General features: G+C 36.5%; 1 protein-coding gene across 3 annotated transcripts in view; it reads right to left on the bottom strand.

The window, feature by feature from the left end:
- The window catches only part of REV3L (REV3 like, DNA directed polymerase zeta catalytic subunit), a 118,771-nt gene that overhangs the window by 58,191 nt on the left and 37,987 nt on the right, over positions 1-22,593 (bottom strand). For all 3 annotated transcript variants that reach the window (XM_071806633.1, XM_071806635.1, XM_065833633.2), the window contains exons 2-5: positions 12,815-13,004; positions 9,812-9,886; positions 8,278-8,438; positions 3,708-3,804 (exon numbers count right to left, since the gene is read on the bottom strand). In XM_071806633.1, the coding sequence (XP_071662734.1) occupies positions 3,708-3,804; positions 8,278-8,438; positions 9,812-9,886; positions 12,815-12,816 (335 nt within the window). In that variant the 5' untranslated portion in view covers positions 12,817-13,004. The remainder of the gene's footprint in view (positions 1-3,707; positions 3,805-8,277; positions 8,439-9,811; positions 9,887-12,814; positions 13,005-22,593) is intronic.

Below are 22,593 nucleotides of genomic sequence, written 5' to 3'. Positions count from 1 at the left end.
TAAGATTCTGTGATTCTACTCTGCTCTGGTGGACCACACCTGGAGTCCTGCATCCAGCTCTGGAGCCCACAGTACAGGAAAGACATGGATGTGTTGGAGAGGGGCCAGAGGAGGCCCCCAAGATGACCAGAGGGCTGAACACCTCTCTTATGAGGACAGCCTGAGAGAGTTGGGTTGTTCAACCTGGAAAAGAGAAGGCTCTGGGGAGACTTTATTGTGGCTTTTTAGTACTTAAAAGGGGTCTATAAGAAAGATGGGGAGAAACTTTTTAGCAGGGCCTGTTGCAATAGGACAAGGGGTAATGATTTTAAACTGAAAGAGGGGATATTCAGGCTAGACATGAGCAAGAAATTTTTTACAATGAGGGTGGTGAAACACTGGCCCAGGTTGCCCAGAGAGGTGGGAGATGTCCCATCCCTGGAGACATTCAAGGCCAGGCTGGACAGGGCTCTGAGCAACCTGATCTAGTTGAAGATGTCCCTGCTCATTGCAGGGAGGTTGGACTAGATGACCTCTGAAGGTCCCTTCCCATCCAAACTATTCTAGGATTCTGTGAAATTTTTTTTTTTTTTTTTAAGTAAGGAACCACCACTGGCATTTACTCATGGAAAATGCTGCTAATGTTACATACATTACTTTCGAATAATATTTTGCATATTACCTACGAGGCAACCAACATCGTATTTCAACTGCTCAATATAATGTACTCCAAAGTCAAGAAATACCAAATCACTGGCATTGTTTGGTTAAACCAGAGAACTTGTCAGCTGCCACTTGCAGCAAGGACTTGACAGATACATATTGGACTATCTCTAAAATGTATTCTTGATGTACACAAACCCAAGCATAATGAGTCTAAACAGACAGTCCAATCACTAAGAATAAAAGGCAGCTCTAGAAATTTTGCCGTCTCAAACAACATCTGGCTATCTTTTCCCCTTTTGCTTTTTCTTGAAAGAAAAACTTAAGTGTACAGGCAAAAGTAAGGAAAGATTTACAAGATTTTAATATCTGATATAAAGGACAAGCAAAGCCTTAGAAGTTCAGCACTGACACATAAGAGAAACTCCAAATGCTGCTGGAAACAGCAGTCAAACGGTGAAATACAGTAAGTAAAAATTTTCTGCTGAACAAGTCACAAAGCAGTTAAGCATCTCAACTTGAACTCAAGAAGACTGGGTAACAAAGTGAGAGAACTATGCTGGTATTGCACATGTAACTAGAAATCATTATAGCCGCTGATCTAGCTACACACAGAATGTTTGCAATATAGAATATACTTACAAACAGTATGGAAAAAACATGAGTCACAATCATTCTAGGAAACAGCTAAAGGTTTCCTTGGATAGATATCTCATGCACTATCTGGGCCAGATTTACCCCCGGCAAGACTGGTCATGACACTTATGGCTCCATTAAACCAACATATGCAAATTTTCAGAACTTCAAAAGAAATAAAGTAGGAAGGCAATCTGAAACTGGGATAAATGGCAATATGGGTTTGATTACAAGAGCACAGTTTTAAGTTGATGCCTTCCATAAATCACCCAGGAAAAATTGTAACAGGTAATAATTTTGTGTAGATATAGAACAGAGTAATATCAGGAATGGAAGAGTTTAAGTCTCTTACTTTGCAGTGGCATGTACATTCTACAGCATGTGTAAGACAGCCATGCTAGAACACCTTTAATAAAATAACTCATTTTCTAGACAAAGAAATGTTTGATGCTGTATCAAATGGGAAACAATTTCAGTTGAAGGTGATTAAATTAGTCCCTAAATTATTAAAGCATTTTAAGAGCTGGCCAAAGGTGAAATTTCTATTGGTTGTATAAAAAAGACTGAGCGTTGCTACAGAATTCAGAGAACTGAATATAGATCAGTTTTTGGGACTGAGTTTGCTTCACATCTCATTAATAATGTTGGCAGGAAATGCAGGAGTGTACTAATGAAATATTTTGATAAGGCAAGCTGGTAGACATACTGGATACATAACCAGATCACAGAATCATAAAACAAAAGCAGGATAACTTAGAAATAGAATAATAGAAACAGGATGAAACTTAAAAATGGGATGCAAGACCCTATATGAACTTATAAGCGATTCAAAATGGAAGATTATCACTTGGGAAAAAAAAGAAGAGGAGAAACATCTTGTACTAATACATCCTAAAATGTTTAATAGACAAAGTGACATGATAAATGAGACTGTAAAGTGTAACAGGGAGAGAACTACCAGAATCATTGCATATGGTGTCAGAGAGGATTTGTTTGGTATACTACGTAGTATTCAGGCTTTACATTCAAGAAAGAAGTTCCTGCTGGCAGAAGTAGAGAGAACGAATGCAGGGAAATGGTCGGGCTTAGTATTTGTCCCACTCCTGCTAACATCACACTGCTGGAATGTGTGTGAGAGCAGGAGAAAAACTGGCATAAGTGAGATGCTGAAGCCCTGGTCATATACACTAAAGTATGAAAGGAGGAGAAAAGAAGGTTTGTGGATACAGGCAAGAAGGCAAGTGCCTGCAGGTCTCCTCCCTCCCTTGGTTTGACAGCCAGGAAGCGCTAGTTTGCTTTCTTTTTATCTGCTTTCTCCAGATCTGTGTAAAGTAAGATCAGATAGCCCTGGTCTAACTTATCATCTAATCCTCTAAAGGTCAAGTGACTTGGCTTACATAACCTAGCCAAATAAAGGTTGAAATGGACTATGAATGAACAACAGGAGAAGAAACAGCCCAAGAACAACTGGATATGAACTGACCACAAGTAAAATCATGACAACCATCACATGAATATTGCTTCAAAACCTCCTTAAGGTAAGAGTAGCAGAAAGAGAAAAACAGATGCTACCTTGCACAAGCTCAAGTTTTTGCAGTATGGTTTCAGACAGGCACTTTCAGCTGGGGAAGTGAATGCTCTGAGTAGCAGTGTGGCATATTAAGCCTGATAAGCTATTCAGAGAAAAATGAGAGGAACTACCCAAAGACTGAGAAGACTACTAGATGAGAGAGTATTTAGAGAACCTGTCAAGTGTTAGAAAGTAGCCCAAAGAATAAACTTTCTGTTGGTGAACTATACAAATTGACATAGCACTAGATACTGTTTGCTTCTCCCTCTGCCCTGGCCCCAAAAACCCCAACACCACAGACATATTTATTTTCTTACAGAAGTACAGCTATTATAAATTACAAGCTGTAGACCACGAAATGCCTAGAAAAAAAGTAAGAACATGGGAGATGGACATGAAAATGCAGAGATTCTTATGTAGCTACTATGTGACAGCACACTATTCATGGTACTTAAGGGTGATTACAAAAACAGAATCTATGAACTAATGTGTAAGTATTCTCTATAACTATTAAACTTGCTCAGCTTCTCATGAGAAGTCATCAGCTAGAAACATATATTCCAAAAACCAGATAGCTGAATTTCTACATATATTCCTATTACTAATATTAGTTAGATTTTTACAACTCTATACCAGAAAGTATCAATCACCAAAACTATACAAAGAAATAAAATATTGATCATTGGTGTCACATTAGCATTATTTAAAATTTTTTTAAATTTTTTAATTTTTTTTTTTTAACACATATAAAACATATGAGGATCCCTTAAATGAGAGACTGGAATCCTGTAGTACACACAAATTGACATATATAAGGAAATACAGCATACATTAAAAAAAAATAAAACGGCATGCTAACCTCGGTATTTCATCTTCTTCCCATTCAATGAAAGACGTATTGTTTGAATTTTCTGGCAAATGAATTCTATGACGTTTGCTTACACCTGATGTATCACCTAGAAAAAGTAATATGAGATATTAATTCATTTATGGGGTAATATTTTTTACACATATAATTATATAATTGCATTTATTATTTAATACTACCAGTCCAAATGATCCTGAAGAATAAACAGCACTGCATATCATCTTCAGAAAGTAGCTATACTGTCATTTAAATATTTAACTTTCTTTCTAACATGTAGATACATATAAAAAGAAAAATATATTCTCAACACACTGACATTATTAGAATTACATTTGTTGTGTTCTAGTCATAAACTAAATTCAATCTTTTCCTATTTATGCAAGTTTCAATGTAAATCACACAGAATCTGATGTATACTTCAGAATTCTCAAGTGTCTGCGTCCTCAGGTCATATCCCAATGGAAATTAGAAGCCAAAGGAAACACTAAATTCTACTTCACACTTCTCCTCTTTCTAATCTGTGAGCTAAAAGAGAATACACAATATATTCAGATGCAGTGGTAGTATAAGTTAAGTCGAAACCTGCAATGAACGCAGATGTTGCCTGACCTACAAATAAAGATAACATTGTGCAAGTTTTCTCGGAGGTCTCAATAAAAAGAAGCATGCTCCAAAGTCATGCTGGAGAAGTCCTCTCTGAAGGTTTACTACCTCCTTTGTGGTCTCCTCCTGAACCTTCACTCTTCAGAGGAAAGAAATACAATATACACAGGTTGCAGCATAAGAAAAAAACCAAAACCTTAAGAATGGAGTTGCAGGGAGGTGAAATGGGAGAAGATCTTAAAAATTACTCGGTCTCCAACTTCCATGTGAAAGACCAACTTGAACCTAGAACTCACTCAGATATGTTGGTATCACACACTAGCAGGTTTTTATGTATTAACCTTTCAGTGACAACAAACATTTTTGCATTTGTTAAAGATATAGTAATTGAACAACTTAATTGTTAAGAGGCCTTCAATAAATAACTATTAGAACATGTATATTTATCGTATAATTTTCAAGTAAGTTTCATAATAAAATCTTGCAAAAGTGAATTTCACCACTTGGAACAGCAGAGATAGGGATATTTCATGTAGCAAAAAGCCCTGAATAATATAGTTACTACAGGAGCAACAAGGAAATATCATGTCAAAAGTGCCTTAGAAGCTACAAATACAAGCAACTCAAATCCAGCAGGCTTCATTAAATATGTTTCAGACCAACCTTACTGCACTTAGACTAATTTCTGCAAACCCTGCCCCTACATCAGACAGAGCACACAGAATCTAAACTCACACAAGAAATGTGGCGCTTGAGTGTGGTGAAAAGATACGCTTGTTTTCATGCAGAAACTAGCTCACATTCAGACACACCTGCACTAAGATGGTCTATGCACCATGATGTCAAAGCAGGCGATTCCAGAAAGACAACACAAAATAACTGGTCCCATTTGCACAGACCCAGTTCAAATCTAGCATAGTTTAGTGTCCGTGCTGTTCAAAAGGGATTATTTGCCCCTGGGCAGAGCTGATCCAGGAAAAAACACAGTCATGTTTTTACTGTGTAGCATATCAGCTAATTCTCTGTATTAAAATGCAAGCTGACTATGCACAGAAACATCTCTTGTTATTTTTATTTGACAAAATGGGACTGAATAGATATACATTTTAAAGGAAAATATATCACAATAGCTATGCAAGATTATAGGCCAACTGGTAAAATATATACTATTTTCAAAAGTCATATGCATTTCAAATACCACACTACAGCAGTTCAGTGCATCACCCCCTTTCTTATTCCCTATGAATCCTACTTTCAAATACTTCTAAAAAGTGAGTCTCAAATTCCTGTATCTGGGTTTTTTTTTTCAGTGAAGTTACTCACTGGGATAGAGATTTAAGGACACTCAATGCTCCCTTTTTCTTGACATGAAGATCTTCAAGGACAGCAGCAGTGACAAGTCAAGCTCTTTCAGAGTCATACTACATCACATTCAACTACTACTGAAAATTGAAGTTTTATAATAGTATTAGTGGCATGTGGTGCATGAATGAATTCAGTCTTCTTCCTCACTAGCTAAAAGAGAAGAACTTGAAAGAAAGAACTCCTGCATCCTCTGGATACAGGCTGATAAAAGCAGAGTATTCCTGCTAGTACAAATTTGCCTGCTGACGTCTCGCAGCCTTCAAAACAGTCCACTCATCTCAGTGAGAAAAATGCCACTGGAAACAGGCTCCTAGGACTGCTCACTTACATTTAGAAACAGAACTATTATTGAGTTTTTTATTCCTTGCCAGACCAATTTTTGTATCATGATCTGCAAGGGGAAAAAAAGTGTCTGCTGCACACCTTTAGACAAAGGCTTTTACTGCCATCTGAGAAACAATGTTCACCTTGGCCTGCACAGCACAAACAACAGGATTGAAATGAAGCCACGCCCCCAAGACAGAAGCTGTGGAACAGGCAGGCGTGCCAGTTGTAAGCAGCAGCTGTGCCTTCTACCCGACTCCAACAGGTCTGAGCTTAGAAAGGATGGTGCTTTTCTCAGGGCTGCTGTGCAAGGACTGGCCTCCTGCCAGCATTGCCTCTGTGAGGTTGTACCAGGAACAAAACATTTGCCGCTCAGCTGCTGTGCTGGGAATAGTAGATTGTGATCCTGTGCCTGAGGACTGCAACAGACTGAGGCAGGCTGCTTATCCATGTGCGATGTGGAGTCGCTCAAAGCTGTATGAATCTTGCCAGGAGCACTGCTGCCATTATCTGATCTAGCCAGGACAAGGTAGTCTGCTGTTTTCTTGCTTTCATCCAGTTGGACTCTCTCCTATCAGACTAGTTAAAGTCACAGTATCACAGAATCACAGAATGTTAGGTAGGGATTGGAAGGGACCTCGAAAGATCATCTAGTCCAATCCCCCTGCCAGAGCAGGAACACCTAGATGAGGTTACACAGGAAGGCATCCAGGCGGGTTTTGAATGTCTCCAGAGAAGGAGACTCCACAATCTCCCTGGGCAGCCTGTTCCAGTGCTCTGTTACCCTCACTGGGAAGAAGTTTCTTCTTATATTTAAGTGGAACCTCCTGTGTTCCAGTTTGTACCCATTGCTCCTTGTCCTATCATTGGTTGTCACCGAGAAGAGCCTGGCTCCATCCTTGTGACACTCACCCTTTATATATTTATAAACATTAATGAGGTCACCCCCCAGTTTCCTCATCTCCAAGCTAAAGAGACCCAGCTCCCCCAGCCTTTCCTCATTCTCAGCCCATGCTCCTCTTTCACCTTCTTCTTCCCATTCAAGACCTAGGTCTATAATCCTTAAATAAATGATGGAGTATATAAATATCCTATATCTTTCATCTATTTCCTGAAAGAGAGAGGGAAAAGAGCTATGGAGAAAGAATGGGAGCAACTATTCAATACAATCACATTGCATGCCTCCAGAAGGCCACTTTGGATGTTGGGAAGATACATTTCCTCAGGACTAAAGATCCTGAAGATGCTCTGTTCGTGGCTGAGCTTTTGTCTTCCTACATTCTGGACACCAGGAAAAAGTGTGGTCTATTGTTGAGTATGAAAATAGTATTTTTCTTTAGACAAGAATCAGTCATGGAACCTCAATGCAATAATCTGTTGCAGTCTGACTATATATGCATAAAAATAATGGGAAAATGATAAAAGTCAGCATGATTCTTAATTGCTGGGGTTTTTTGCAAAAAGATACTTAACCATTCTTTTCAAGTCTCGCTTTAGCTGTAGGAACATTACAATTTAAGTAAACAATACTTATTTTTCTAAGTATTACTTACCAAAGACATTATGGCTTTCCTAGTGCTATCTACCCCTCTATAGTGAAGCATTTAGATAACATAATTGATACTCTTGCCCAACTTCGTTTTTATGTAAGTGTGTACACTCCAAATCCCAAACTGATTTTTTAAAAATGAAAATGTAAAATACCTCTTTTGCTCAGATATTTGTATTTCAAATTTAACTTTAGAGCAACTGACCTTAGGACAAACACAAGTGTTTTAATAAAAAACGCTATTTGTCAGCAGAGCATAATGACTAGTCATATTTTTGTAAAGATACTACTGCAGAAAAAAAAATGAGTTACAAGATGTCAAAAAATTAAATCAATGGTATTAGTATGCCATCTTTCACATAAATTCTTCAACTAAATATCAACTAATTTTCATCTTCTAATTTGAAAAGAGGTGTGATCATTTAATGAAAATTGTCACAACCGCACTGCTGACAGAACACATGTTTCTTGATACATAGCATCTCATTTCAGAAAGCAGACTCTTTCTCAATCCCCATACACAGGTACAAAAAGGAAAAATGACAGAAAGCTACACATGGACATTGTTTTCACACAGAAACCCAATTACAGGGAAACAATGCATGATACCTGTTCAGCCAAAAACCATGGCAAAAGTCTGACAGCTAGTAATATTTTGTTCAAAATGGTAATTTTCAGCCTTCACAACAGTTATTTGGTCTTGAGAAACGAACACCTTACTTTTTCTCCTTGCCTTTCGGAATTTGACAGCAGCCAGGTTTATTAAATTCATTCCATATAAGTTGTAGTCTATAAAGAGTTGAAGGAGGTAGGGAATATGGGCTTCATGAGGCTGGTAAGATTTGTTCATTATGGCTCCACCTTGCAGAAGCTCACATACTCTAAAATTAAAGACAATTAGGACAGAAAACAAAAATAATTCCAGTACAACAATACTGATATTTGATTTTATCAAAATACTCAAACTTCTTAAATTTTGCCTTGGCCATATTTTTAACTTAAGAATTTTGTTTTCACAATAAAACACCCACAGAAATAATCTCTGCTAATAATGATTCAATATTTCGGTGTTAATTACAAAGGAGCTATGAATCCTCCAGCTTGAAAAAAAAGTCCCAAAAAACATCATACTATTTGCTATTCCTGAAACTGATCCAAAGCCACTATAGTCCATGAAAATCTTTCTACAGAGTAACTATGGCAGTTGTATGTCTACACACCAGTAATATCTTTGAAAGTCTCTCTAGTTCTTCTTAAAATAGATATATGTCGTGCATGGTTTTAAAGCCACATACTGGATCCACAGAAGCAGTATTTTAACAACTTCCTAGAAGCATGACAAATCTGCTCTTTTCAACATCTACACATTAAAAAATAACCACAGGTATTTGGATAATTATAAATTGGTGCGATAAATTTATATCAAAGCAACAGGATACATCTACAAATCCAAGAAAACCACTACGCATTTCTAAATGCAACAAACTGAGTTCAAAGTTTTGTATGGAAAAATTAAAGCAATAATTTAAGTGAAGTGTCAGTTCTTATTTGGATAGGAATAATTCAAACATAAGCAGCTCCAAAGTTCAAAACAATTGTCATGTCATACATGTATACAGATTAGACTGACATAAATTTAACATAATGCAAAATTTTACTAGTCTAGAACAAAAATTAGACAAACCTATCTTATGATCATGTATTAGATCTTCTTTAAAAAAAGTTGTGAAAGGTAATACAAAACACTCAAGGGATTTCAGTTTATGCTTGAGAAATAATTTGTCCTTATTTATTCCTGAATTTGCTGCAACTATGTAAGAGTACGATTGAGATAAATTGTGCTTTCATTTAACAGAACATTACTCTATTGAGAAACAGGGAAACAGTCTAATAACAAAAACTATCCTGTTTTACAAGTATATTTTAATTTTAATTACAGGTGCTGGAATTTAAAAACTTTAAAACTACCAAAATCCACTTCATAATATATGAATGTTTACTACATTGTTCCCCTGTCTTCTGTAAGAGTTACAGAAAAAGTAACGTGATGCACATTTGTTCAAGGATTACAGTTAATGCAAGACAACTGAAGGCAGGTATATTTTGGCCCTGCTTTCCTAATATGCTACTGCTTTAAAAAGATTATTGCTGTGCTTTTATTTTGTTAAGATGTGGGTGAATCTTGCTTCCAAATTGCTTTTTTAATACAAGATACAAGGAAATTAGCCAGAACTGCCTATAACCACATCCTTACCTTTTTACCATAGCAGGATTGTAAAGGTAAATCTTCATAAACTGTCTCTCCTTTTCATGGTAACCATAAAAAGGCCTGGAGAGGAAGAAGTAAAAGGAAGATGATAGCCTGTTATGCAGTGGCATTTATTTAACCACATTTTATTACAGAGTCTTAAAATCCTGGGGAAAAAAACAAACAAACAAAACCACAACAAACACAAAACCATAAGATGAACTGCACATCCAGGAGAATGAAAATTCCCACGTGTCACACCAAAGGGGAGCACCTACATTACTGTATAGGAAAGAGAAAAGTAACAGGCTCCATGCATGTCTAAGTACCTAAGAAAAATAAAATTAGAAGGAACTTCCGGCTTTAACATTGTTTCTCACTTTCCCCACATGTAAACACACTGATGACACACCATAATAATAGTACTTTTAATAAATTTATTAGTGCTGCACTGTTTCAAAAACAGCATTCAGCCTTTTTGATAAATGCTGTAACAAAGTCGTTAAGGACATCAATTCTGCAGATGAGGTGTAAATGAATAAATACTGGTTGTGTAATATAAATAACTGAACAATCAGAACAGCTTAAAAGAATGAATAGCTGCCCCTTTTCAGTGATTACTAATAATCTCATGCACTAAATGAGGCATGAATCTTGAAGAAAATAGATTTGAGAATGCAACTAAAAAATACATAGGATAATGAATATGTCAAGACTAAACTGAGGCTGAACAGGCAGCATTAATTCTGGTATTACTTGACTAAATTACCAACTTTTCAACACCTAGAATTCTAATCTAATCTAACATGCTTGTAAAACAGCATGTTAAGGAAACAGGCCATAACTCAACACTTTGGGTGAATTCAAGAAGTCTACAGTTTGCAGTAATCACAACCAAAGTCAACAGAAATTCAAGAAAACATAAATTTAAACGTTACCTCTACAAAATAATATAAAATCTCTTCACTAAAATACTATTAAAAAAGTAACTGGGATGCTTACCTGCTAAGTCTAAAACATTCAGTAGTAAGAGCAATTTCAATCCCAAATTAAATAGAAACTCAGCAGAAGTGCACAACTACAGCTATCCTTAGTATGGTTAAATATGCACACATTTAATATCTCCAAAAACTAGACTGTACTGTTTAAAAAAAAATAAATTTAAACTGAGTTGAGTCAAAACAACAAGCATAAAGCTGTTAAGCTGAAAAGAAGATTGGATCTTGTATAATGAATCAATCTTTTTCTTATAGAGATAGTATAAACCTAATGACAGGTTATATGCATTGAGTTATAATATGACTCCATGTGCTGTAGGCATGTAAACTAAAAGTTACTTTTTTTAAAGTCAGCACTCACATGGCAAAGTGATCCATACTCTCACTGACATGGCAGCAGGGAGAGTCAGATATACAACACTTTGAAGGTTAGCTACGAGCACCTACTTTAACTTCACAATGCACAATGACAGCATATTTCACATCTTTTTAATCCTGGACGTCTACTTTATTTGGAAGCTAATGTAACAAAAAACTTATGTTAAACCTATGTAATAAAGATGTTTGGTAAATCGTTATAACAATTTTCCTGCTATTGTAGAAGAGACGAAGTACGATAATCTCCAAGATTTAAAGAAAAATACAGGTTTCTCACCACGGAGACACTATAATATCTATGAGCAGAATCTGACTCAGGTCAGAACAGAAGAAAACAAGTAGATTTGCGTGACTACGCAAACATGTCTATCTACACAGGTAAAGATGAAAGTGTATTACAGTTTCTGATAGGCACTTCCCATTAGCCTCTTATGCAAGCGAAATACATGAAACACTCTTTCCTATGCTTCTTCGAGGCAATGAGCATCTGACTTTCTGTAAGGACTGTTTTGAAGCTCTAAGGCAACTGACATGAAAGAGTCAGGTCTTCCTCATCTGTCTGTTGTTTTCTCACTGCTTTGAAGAAAGATTGTCTTCAGCAGTTCACTCTGCCCAGCTTTCACTCTTGAAATGAACAGCTGTACTATAATTCACATAGTTCTCACAAAAAGAAATAAGAAATTTGGTGGTTACCTTCCTTCTTACCACAAAAAACATATCAGAAATTTCTGATAAAAGTTAAAAGAAATTATTGCAGCCACTTTACTAGCAATATCAGGAAGATACTGTCATAACTGTCTGGGAACAGAAACATTATCTTCCTAACCTTAACAGTTAGAAAGAACATATTTCAAAAATGCATGAAAAAAGTAGGTACAAGATAGTGCTGCACAGTTCTGAAAACTAGCATTTACATTGTTTTCAAGATGAAAGAGTCAATGCATGTATAGACTATGTTCTTCCAGGACAGTCTCCTATTATTCACACATATTTTTCAATCCTTGGTTATGCAAGTTAAATAAAAATTGACTAAGAGAATCCTTAAAATGTTAACATTCAATAACAGTATATAGCTCCAGGAGCAGTAGAAACCTACACCAAATAAAACACGACAGCTTGACAGATAAGTAAATTAATGTTTAATAGCCTCCACTTTATGGCCTGTGCTACTGGGAGAATCAGATGGATAAACACGACCTGACAGTCTCTGTGATGTGCTTCCTAAAGAGGCCATCTTATAGGAACAAAGAAAAGGAGAAGTAAAGTTAGGCTCCTGCAATACATGCCTGGTCATAGGGAACCTAGAATAAGCCAGACAGGTTAGAAAGTGCTGCTGTAGTAGCAAATGCAGAAAAAAATCTAAAAGGAACAGATTTAGAACCATGATAGACATTAGAATTCAAGTTTAGGAAAAATGGCTGTGTCTAGAGTTTGGAGGAAAACCTGTTGGTTACATAAAAGTCAAAGCAAGTGAGAAGAGTTATTCAGTAGTACAAGTCTGTATGAAGACACACATGGGGGAAAACAGAAAAGCACTGTAGTCACTCAAGTCCATAGGAAGTGCTTCTACATAGCACAACCGCAAAAAACATTTCAAAACAAATAACCAAAAATCCTAACAGGTCATACTTACATTCCAGATACTAATGACACTTTGAAAACATGCTGAATAGTAGAAGATGGATTGCCTAAAGCCACATTAAGTGCTCTGTCAATGCTGAATGCCACTTGACGAAGATAGTGTTCCGGATGCTGTCCAAAACCATCATATGGTACATAGAGGTAAGGAAAGATACCATGTAAGTGGAGACAAGTCTTCTGACCTAAAAAGAAAAGGTATACACTTATTTTCTGAAGACTTCACCTTTTTATTCTTTTAAGTAGTCCCTAATTTTTTATTTTTTCAGGTTATTTTCAGGTTCTGCAGACAGGATAAATTTATGAAACACAATCAGGTATATTTCAAATAAAAGGTACCAATTTAGACCAGATCTCACATTTGATTCCTTGACAAAAGCAATAGAGAACAGATGGGGTTACATGACACATACAGTGGCAAATTCTGCTGTTATAGAAGTGTAATCCTAACAATTTTCTTTGCAGTAATAACATACTCTCAGAGAACAATTTTGCATACTGACTCAGTGTTGGATGGTTAATGGTTTCTCAGCCTTTGCGAAAATTTTGCAGCATCAAAATTCTTCCCATTCCTCACTGGGATGAGCATACAACCTCTCAGAAATTAAGAAGAACATCCAGAGCATCTATGAGGCCATTCAGTATTCCAGTTATTAAGGCATAAGTTGGAATAGGAAAAAAAAAAAAAAAAAAGAAAAAAAAGGTGATTCTCAGCTTTTAAAATTTGTGGATCCCTGAGAGGTCTCTACTGCATATGCAGGTCTATAGCCTTCCAATATGCTTATGCTTAAAGCATTAGCTTTCATGAGTCTGTAACAACATAATGAAAGAACACACCATAAAAACCATTGTGTTAGACCACAGCTCGAGCTTCTACTTCAGACAAAGCAGTACATTGATGTGGATCCAGAATTCCCAAATGTAGCATGTTGTTTGGGGGGCTATTCTCAACTGTAATGAGTGTTCTCTGTTCTTTTCTCACTGCAACACAACAGAGCATGCAGTCACTGCTGAAACTAAAATCAGATCCTGCTTGACATCTTTTCAGCCCCAAAAAATCATTCATGCCTTTCCACTGGTCAATGAAAAAGTTTCACAGAAAAATACTATAAGCACATCTCAGAGATTTACCCCCACCACACCGTAATGATAGGCAACGTTTATCATCTTGCATTATGTTTGGATAAAGTCTCTGCATGAAGATAGCAAAACAGTATCTAAAGGCAGTGCTTTCATCAACTAGGAGGTAAATATTAAAAGACAAAGTGGCAGCACAACTTCACTAATCCACAAGATTAACGAAAAGACTTCCAAAAGTCTATTATTTCAAACTGAGATTACTTCTCAGCAGGCTGACCTTGCCTGAATTACTAACACTCATTCATACCCACATCAGTGCACCATTGGCCACCTAGTGAAGACAGCTGTAAGTCCGTTAAAGCACAGGAAGAATGGAGCTTCTGAATCAGGACTGCTTACAACTTTTTATAGCTGTGAAATGCATGCCTTCAAATACCACAGGCAGCATAGCATTTATTTTTTTTTACTGGGAGTCATGTTTTGCTCTTTCTTCAGGTATTTATCAGACCTTCACATAATGTCTAGATGGAAGAAACTGCACAAAGGATGGTAGTATAACTTTCTTAATTTCACCTGAAGAAGGTCCTAGTTTTAGCAATCTCAAAAAAATCACACAATCACAGAATGGTTGGGGTTGGAAGGGACCTCTGGAGATCAACTACAAGTTCATTTTCCAATTCTCCTCTAAGTCACTTCCATCAAGTCTCTTCAGCAATTTTTACACACAACCCATACACAAATTCTTAACTTTGAAGTCATCATCTATGATGAATTCTGCCCATACTTTTAAACTGTTTCAGAATAAATTTCTTATTTATGTATTATGTACTTCAATTGATAACACACTAAGAAAAAGGGGAACGAAAGAAAGAAACTATGAACTAAAGGGTTTTTTTCAATGGCAAAATAAAGGGCAGTAATAGCTTTGTATAGCAGGAAAACCTCTGTACCCCTAATGTGGGAAAAGCAATTTATTAGTAGCATGTGAACTGAGGGAGTACCAATCTGTGTAATGATACCAGACCATTTGCTTTCTGTACTGAGTCACCAACAACTCTGAGTGTTTACTCATGGTTGTACTTAAGACTGACTTTGAAATAAAGGTTTCCCTCTGCCTCGATATAATTAAAAGAAAATTAATCGTTGTTTAAACCTCTACTTTTTTTGTTTGTTTGTTTGTTTTTTGAGTGTCATGGTGGTTGGTTTTTTTTGAAATGTATGCCAGGATCACGTTCAGAGAGAAATTAAAATTAATTAATACATATCATTTGTCTGAATGCCTACTGAAGTTTTAAAAAACCAAGCAAACAAACCAACCCATCTCAAACTAAACTTCATCTCAGAGCTGCAGACTAAGAATTTCTGGCAAATATATAGGTCTGTTCCTCTAAGAATTTTATAAACTCAGATGCTTGCTACCTACAACTTGTCAGTGAGAATCAGTTCTGTGCTTACATTTGTTTTTTACACTAATAGCTATGAACTCTTGTTCTTTTTGATAACACTTAAAAAAACCCCTTTGCTTTAATGTTTGCCCAGCTATTCTGAGTTATAGTTAATTTATGTTTCCCCAGAAAACAAAATTACACAGCACCAAAATAAACAGAACCAGGACAATTTAAATTTAGTGTACTTAAATTCAGGTTCCATTCAAGTTATACAAGACAATTAATTAATAATGGTTTCCTAACTAGCACCTGATTACACAAATTAATTACATTTTTTAAAAAACAATAAATCCATTTCTACGGCAGCTATATAACAGTTCTTGCTGAACTGAAACGCCATTTTATTGTTGAATAAAAAAAGAGAACATGTACGAAGAAAGCTTCCTTCTATTTCTTCCTGTCCTCTTTCCCTGCATTCCCCTTTATGTGAAAAAAACCCATGAAAAACACTATAGCTTTCAAATGACTAAAGAGTCAAATTACCACCTAACTCCAGGGAAATATTATAAAACATACATACTGAGCTGCTTTTCATTCTGATTCTGCCAAGAAAGGAAACAAGCACTGGTGATCTAAAACTCCTATTAGGCCAGCAGCTGTCAAGTTACATGGGTTTATACAGCTACTCACTCTGACCCTTGTTAATATTGACTCATCTACCACCCCGCTAATGTTAAGAACAGAATCATTTGCTTCCATCACTAAAGTAAAAACATGAAATTGCACCGCATGTCACGGTGTTGAGTCTGAAGTTTATACTCCAGTAAGAGCAACCATGGTTTGCACTAAGCCATTACAAATTCTAATGGATTCTTTCCAATAGAGCCACAAGCAGAAAACACATCTACCCACTGAGGATCTTGGGCCACACAGACTCAACAATTAACATGAATTTAAAAATTGACTTGGGATAAGGCTATGAAGTCTTATGCTTTAAATGTGTCAATCTTATGTTTCCATTTCTTTTCAAAGATATAGACAGAACCAAGTTTGCACCACTAGAGCAGTAGCGACCAGTAGATGTTATTTTTTCATCTATTCATCCGTTTATTTGCATCTGTATAATAAATGGAAGTGGTGCTCGACAGGAGATTCTGCAGAAAAGTCATACAGCTTATACAGTCACTCTCCTCAGAATCTCCCAATGCAAAACTGGGTGCCTGTGATTCCCAGAGTTTTCAGATGGGACAGGTCACTAAAATGTTTCATGTTGTGGCCTCCATCACAGACTGCTGCACATGTGCATCACAACCATTTTCTACACAAGCAGTACATATATTCTCTCTATTAACTGGTGCTGATAATGGGTAATCAGCCAGGAAGAGGCTGCTGCCCAAACAATTTCTCTAGCCCACACTCTCTTAAATAATGGGGTCTGCTCTGGTTGAATTATCTGCAGGTCACAGATCAGGCATCCCCATAAGTAAAGCTGAGGCTTCTTGTCTTTTTCTGGCACTGAATGAAGGAACACAAAAAGTGCTAGTATAACAAAGAAAACTGGCAATACGCAAAACCTCGAAACATTATGAGATACCCAACTAGTAAACTGGCTATTCTCTTGAGAAGAAGAAACTGCATGCTGAATATCAATATAGAGGAATAGCCAGAATAATAAAGAATCAATACTTCAGAAATAACATAAATGCAATATTTTCAGATAGTAACGAAAGTCAGCCCACCCCCCCAAACCCATACTTAGAAAAGCAAGTGGCATAAATGTTACGGAAATATTAAAACCAAATACAGCCTTTTGCATACTTGAAACCCACATGAGAGAGATTAAGAAAGCCAGGCTGCTGTTTTTTTTGAAGATGGTTACCATATGCATTACTTGTAGGAACTCGTACCAAGCATAATCCTTACACTACTGTATCATTAAAATATTAGAAGAAAAATCTGTAGCACCTCTAAGACAGACAACTTCAATACAATTAGTAGAGAACTGAAAACAGTATGATAAAGGAATAAAAGTTGATCAACAACTACTCATGAAGATGCAAGAACTGACATCTTATGGCCACCAGAATGCTCAGCCATACAGAATGATCCAATACGGATAAGACTGAGATGCACTCTATACAGAATCATAGAATGGTTGAGGTTGGAAGGGACCTCTGGAAGTCATCTGGTCCAGCCCCCCCACCCAAGCATATGAACACCTAATTTCACAGTATAACAAGCTAGAGAATCTGAGGATTATTATTCAAGTGTCCTCACTCAGTGCTTTTTTACCATTTCAAAAAATTTATTTCAGCTGAGAACAATTGGACAAATTTCTGTACAAAATAAAAAAGTGAAAATTATTAATAAGGAACATTACTCTGTTGTTCAGTTCAGGAATAAACTTTGCGAGCAAGTTAGCCAAGGAGCACCTAAGGATTCACCATAGCCAGTGCATGAAAAATTGTGTATGTGTTCAAGGAGGAGAAGAAAGAAGTCCATCTGTTCTGGATGTAATTCCACACGTGACTACCCAATGACTCATATTCCAGCAAGGGGAGAGTTCATGTAGATAGCACTTCCAGTTATCTCCTCCAAAAGACTTCCACTCTGATGGCAGAATTGTCTGAACGAGTATGTAGTTGGATCCTATACCAATGCAGTTTACAGCCTAGAATATAAAGTACACTGGACTCTACTGAGCCTATAAGTCAATATTGAGGTCAAGGCACCCCAAAGAAAACTCACACTAGGCTCCAGGATCTGTTCTACCTACAAATAGCCAAACACAACATTTTAACATTAGACTGACCATATCACAAGGCTACAGACAGAGCTGTACAGACCTGAATTTGTACCACCACAGACAGGAATGCAAGATTTCTACACTAAGAATAGGAACCTGACTCCACAGCTCAAGGGTGTTTCAGCCTCAGTATTGTTTATGCATTAGATAAGATTATTCTAAAATACAAAATCCCTGCATCTGAGATTTCTAATTATGAATGAGAGCATGTCTGGCAGTTGTGATACAGTTTTACTAACTTTTTATAAATGACACTTAAAGCCCTTGAGCTCCTATCCTGTAATTCTTAATTTAGGAACTGACTAGAGAAACTTCAAAAACTGCAGTCAATACTGGAAACATTCTGAATAGATGAGCTCATTTAGTATTTAGAAAACCCAATCTAGATAAATATGACTTCAGAAAACACTTCAGTGCTGATCTACATGCAGACAATTTGCTGTGGTATTTCTGCCACAGAACAAGCTGATCCCATTATAAGAAGCTAAGCAGAGTCACAGCGAACAACTACACAGAATACAATTCTATATGCAAATAAACCACCAGTTTTGTTGAAGCTCTCCCTAAAACTGTTATTTTAATTGAAGAATTATAATCCATTTCTCCCAGCCCACTGTAAAACACAATGGGGTGGGAGTAAAAAGGAGAATGCAGGAGCACTTAAACACCTGGCAAAATCTCATGATTTTAGGAAAATTCTGGCTGGACATAAAAAAAAAAAAGGATGCAGAATATGGGGGACAAAGGGTTTTTTATACACTTGCCATCTATTAGAAGTACTCTAACTGCAGGTTTGTAAAGTGGCAGGACTAGTTAAAAGTGGCTAGTAGAAGAATGTGTGCGAACACATCAAGCGTGTCACTGCAGGAGGCAGAAAAGGCCAGACAGTCATAAGGGATTTCCTTCCTTTAACAGTAATAGTAAAGCAAAGTCATTACAAGTGGAAAGACATGACACTACCATCTTCAAAAGATTAATAGCTGTTTTCAAAAAACTCTTGAACCATCTAGATTTAAAAAAAATTGAAAAACACCGTGCACAATGACTACAGAAAGTGGGAAAAGTAACAATCCTGTTAGGAAAAAAAAAATCTAAAAATTAAATTTGTAAATGGGATAAATATTATAACCCAACTTCAAAATTATTTATTTCTTGCAATAAAAGTTACCACACCACAAGCAATCTCACCCTTTATCCAGGAGAGAGCAACATCAAGTTGGGACAGGAGTACTTACTCTATGTTGATAGGTAGGCACAACAGGAGCACCTTCTGCACAGTTTACATGGTGCTTTAAGTTTAAGCTATGTCACTCACTGAAGTGGGCTTGTCAAGACATTGATCACTGAATATCACTCAGAACTGAGATACTGAAAATGGATAGGACTCAATTATTTTACAGTGCTAATAGTCTATGAAACTAAAGTCACCCTTCTTACCTCTCACAGAAAGCAAATAAATCACATGCACGGACTGATATGAGTAAGGAATACTTTAAAAATGTTTGCTATGGCATTTAGAAACATGAGTTTAATCTTTTAATGTCAAATAGTTCTTTAGTAGTAAATTACATTAATGTAACTTTTTCTGTGATTAAGTGAAACTCAGTCTTTTTCCAGAGTCCTGAATCAAGTCAGCTTTTTTCCAAGGGGTGAGAAGGGAAGACTACACACCTTGCTGTCTTAAATACTGGATACTAGAGAAACAAGAATAAAATAAGGTCTTGTAGCAGTAAGGTACCCTTGAAACAAAATCAAGAACAGAGCCCAAAGATCCTATTTTATATATAATATTACATGCTCGTGTCAAGGCTTTCAATTTTTCCCTGGTATGTGAGAAAATACTTGTTCAGTAACATTTGTAAATAGGGCAGAAGAAAATATTTTAAATCTACATTTGCTTGAATCCAAATGGACTGTTTGGTTATTTATAATTCTTTAGTCAGTAAATGTTCCTTGCAACACGTACTATCTCTACTCTCATGAAAAGAAAAAAAAAAATAGGAAAATGAGGGCCTGTGACTCATTATTACTAGATTATTCTTTACCCTTGATGCAGAGATCCTTAGAGAAGGGCTGGGTTTTCCATCTGTAATTTGAAATTTGAAATCTCTGCATAACTTGACACATATTGAAGTAATACCTAGCCTAGAATCAAAGAGACAAGAGTTCAGTTCCCATCTAGGGAGAATTCATGTGCAGCCCTGGGCAAGTTACTTACCATAGATGATGCAGTTTCTTGTTGTGAAAGGGGTGCAATAGTACTTTCATATCTGAAAAATCTGTTAAGGGGCTAAATATACAAAAGGAACACTCCAAGACAAAAAAAAAAAAAAAGATGGGTTCTAGGAGCACACTGTAGTTAAGAAGACATAGAACAAAGTGTTCAAACGAGCAGCAGTATCCTATCCAGAATATTGCCATGTCTGTCTCAGCAGGCGTTCAACAAGAGTAAAGCAAATTTTCAGGAGCAATTTGTAGGCCTAGAATCACACTGATCATATTCTTCTTCCAGTAGCAGGCCCCCTGCCTCCTTTTTTGTGTCACTCTACTAAAACCTGAAATTTTAACCAGCTTTCTTCAACACTTTTGCATCAGCAAAATTGAAACAACCTGACCATATGAAAAATCTAGGACCTCAATCTTCCATCTATGGGATAGCTCAGTGCAGCAAGAAAACCAATAAACTTGTTCTTCTACTTGAACTATGGGGGGAAACAAAGATGAGAGTAAAGCAGAACATGCGGATGTAAAGTTGACTTATGTTTGAAAAATTAATCCAAACATATAAGATGCCTAAATACACCACTACAAAACAAAAAAAAAGGTAAAAAATTAGCATGAGGAAAGTTTCACTCTATATTCAAAAACAAAGATGAAAATTTGGAATAAGCATCAGACCACTTCAGTAAGCTCCTAAAAGCAGATAAGGAGATCTCAAAAAACTACAAGAAAATACAACATATCATTGGTTTTGGAGACAGCGGGCACCCCTCCAAATCCAGAGTAGAATGGTATTCTTGTGCTTTTGAAAGCATCACAAAGATTCTCTCCCAAAATCCCACATCTCTGGGCAGTTTTTAGATTCAAGCAAGAAGTCCACAAGCTTCTTTGAATCCATTACCTCCCCCCAAAAAATTTCTCTCAAGTTCTCTAGCAAACATGTCAGTTCCCAAGGTCCAGAGGTCTGAGAACCCTGGAAAAGATGTTTCTACTGCTCAGGTGTTAAAAGATAATAACATAGGTAACACCAAACAAAATTGCATTTAAAACACTGATTTTTATTGAGTGCCTAAGTACACACTTCAGTTGTCACATCTCCAACTGATATCCATTCAATTGATTTGTTCACAGACAGCTTTTTATACCAAATATAAAGTTGTCTTAACCATTGAAACATTAAGCCTAAGTGACCACTTGGTTCACCAAGTCTTGTCTTCTCCAGTCTAGAAAGCCATGTAATAGTAACACAAAACTGAAGTCCATTAGATACTTTGAACTGTAAGGTATCTACAACAGAAATAATCTTTGAAGCCTCTCAGGCTAGAGTTTACATTGGGCATTACTGTTGACAGAAAATGTCAATTGTAATCCCCAAAAAACAAGGCTACCACCTTTGTTTTACCGAGACTTTTTAACCTGTATTTTTTTATTCCAATATACAAGAGAGACTCTCTTATTCCTTTTCACATAAATAATGAGCAAACCTCAAGAAAAGTGTAAAAGTTGAGACAGGATATTTAATACGTTAAACTCAGTGAAGATGGTCTGATGATCTCCATAAAACTACCTCCTCCTGCCTTGAATTGATTAGGACCTTTTTTGAGTTCCTGCTGTGATATTAGGAAACAATCTGGTCTCCAATTGCAGAAGAACTACCGATAAACCTAAACATTTATAGGATGTACAGGTACACCATCAGAAAGAAACAGCTATTACCTACAGCTACCACCAAGTAAAATAACTGACTTAATAGTGGAGACTGTAGGAAAAATTTAACTCATGAGATTCACTGTTAATGCAGTAAAACTACAACCAGGAAAGTCCAGAGATGCAGATGATAATTTAAAACTACACGTCTCCTAAAATAATGGAGACCAAAGAAGTTAAGCACCTCAGGTATCAAGGATGAGCTATATGCAAACCATTCTTCTCAAGTTTGATTACTGGTGAGTTATGAGAAATGATAACAGTATCATCTTCTTTTCTTAGTAGAAACAAGCAGACACAAGGTGAGGTCAGCTATTTGCTTAATTAAATATCCATCTACAAAATGAGCCATATACAAAATATTATTCTTGCTTCCTCTATTGACAGATTACTCATGTAAGCAGCCAGACAATATCAATAATATTTCTGGAACAAGTGTGAAAAATCACTAGGATGTCACCTAAATTGAACTAAAACACATGAAGGAGGAAAATGTAGCTGGCATGCTGGGCTCTTGGCATACACAAGCTGGCAATGCAGACCAAGCTGCTATTCTGGTAAGAAAAGCAACCA

Source organism: Patagioenas fasciata, chromosome 3 (genome assembly GCF_037038585.1).
Source record: "Patagioenas fasciata isolate bPatFas1 chromosome 3, bPatFas1.hap1, whole genome shotgun sequence".
Taxonomy (NCBI): domain Eukaryota; kingdom Metazoa; phylum Chordata; class Aves; order Columbiformes; family Columbidae; genus Patagioenas; species Patagioenas fasciata.
The sequence above is the reverse complement of the archived record's forward strand: the minus strand, read 5'-3'. Positions and strand labels throughout refer to the sequence as shown.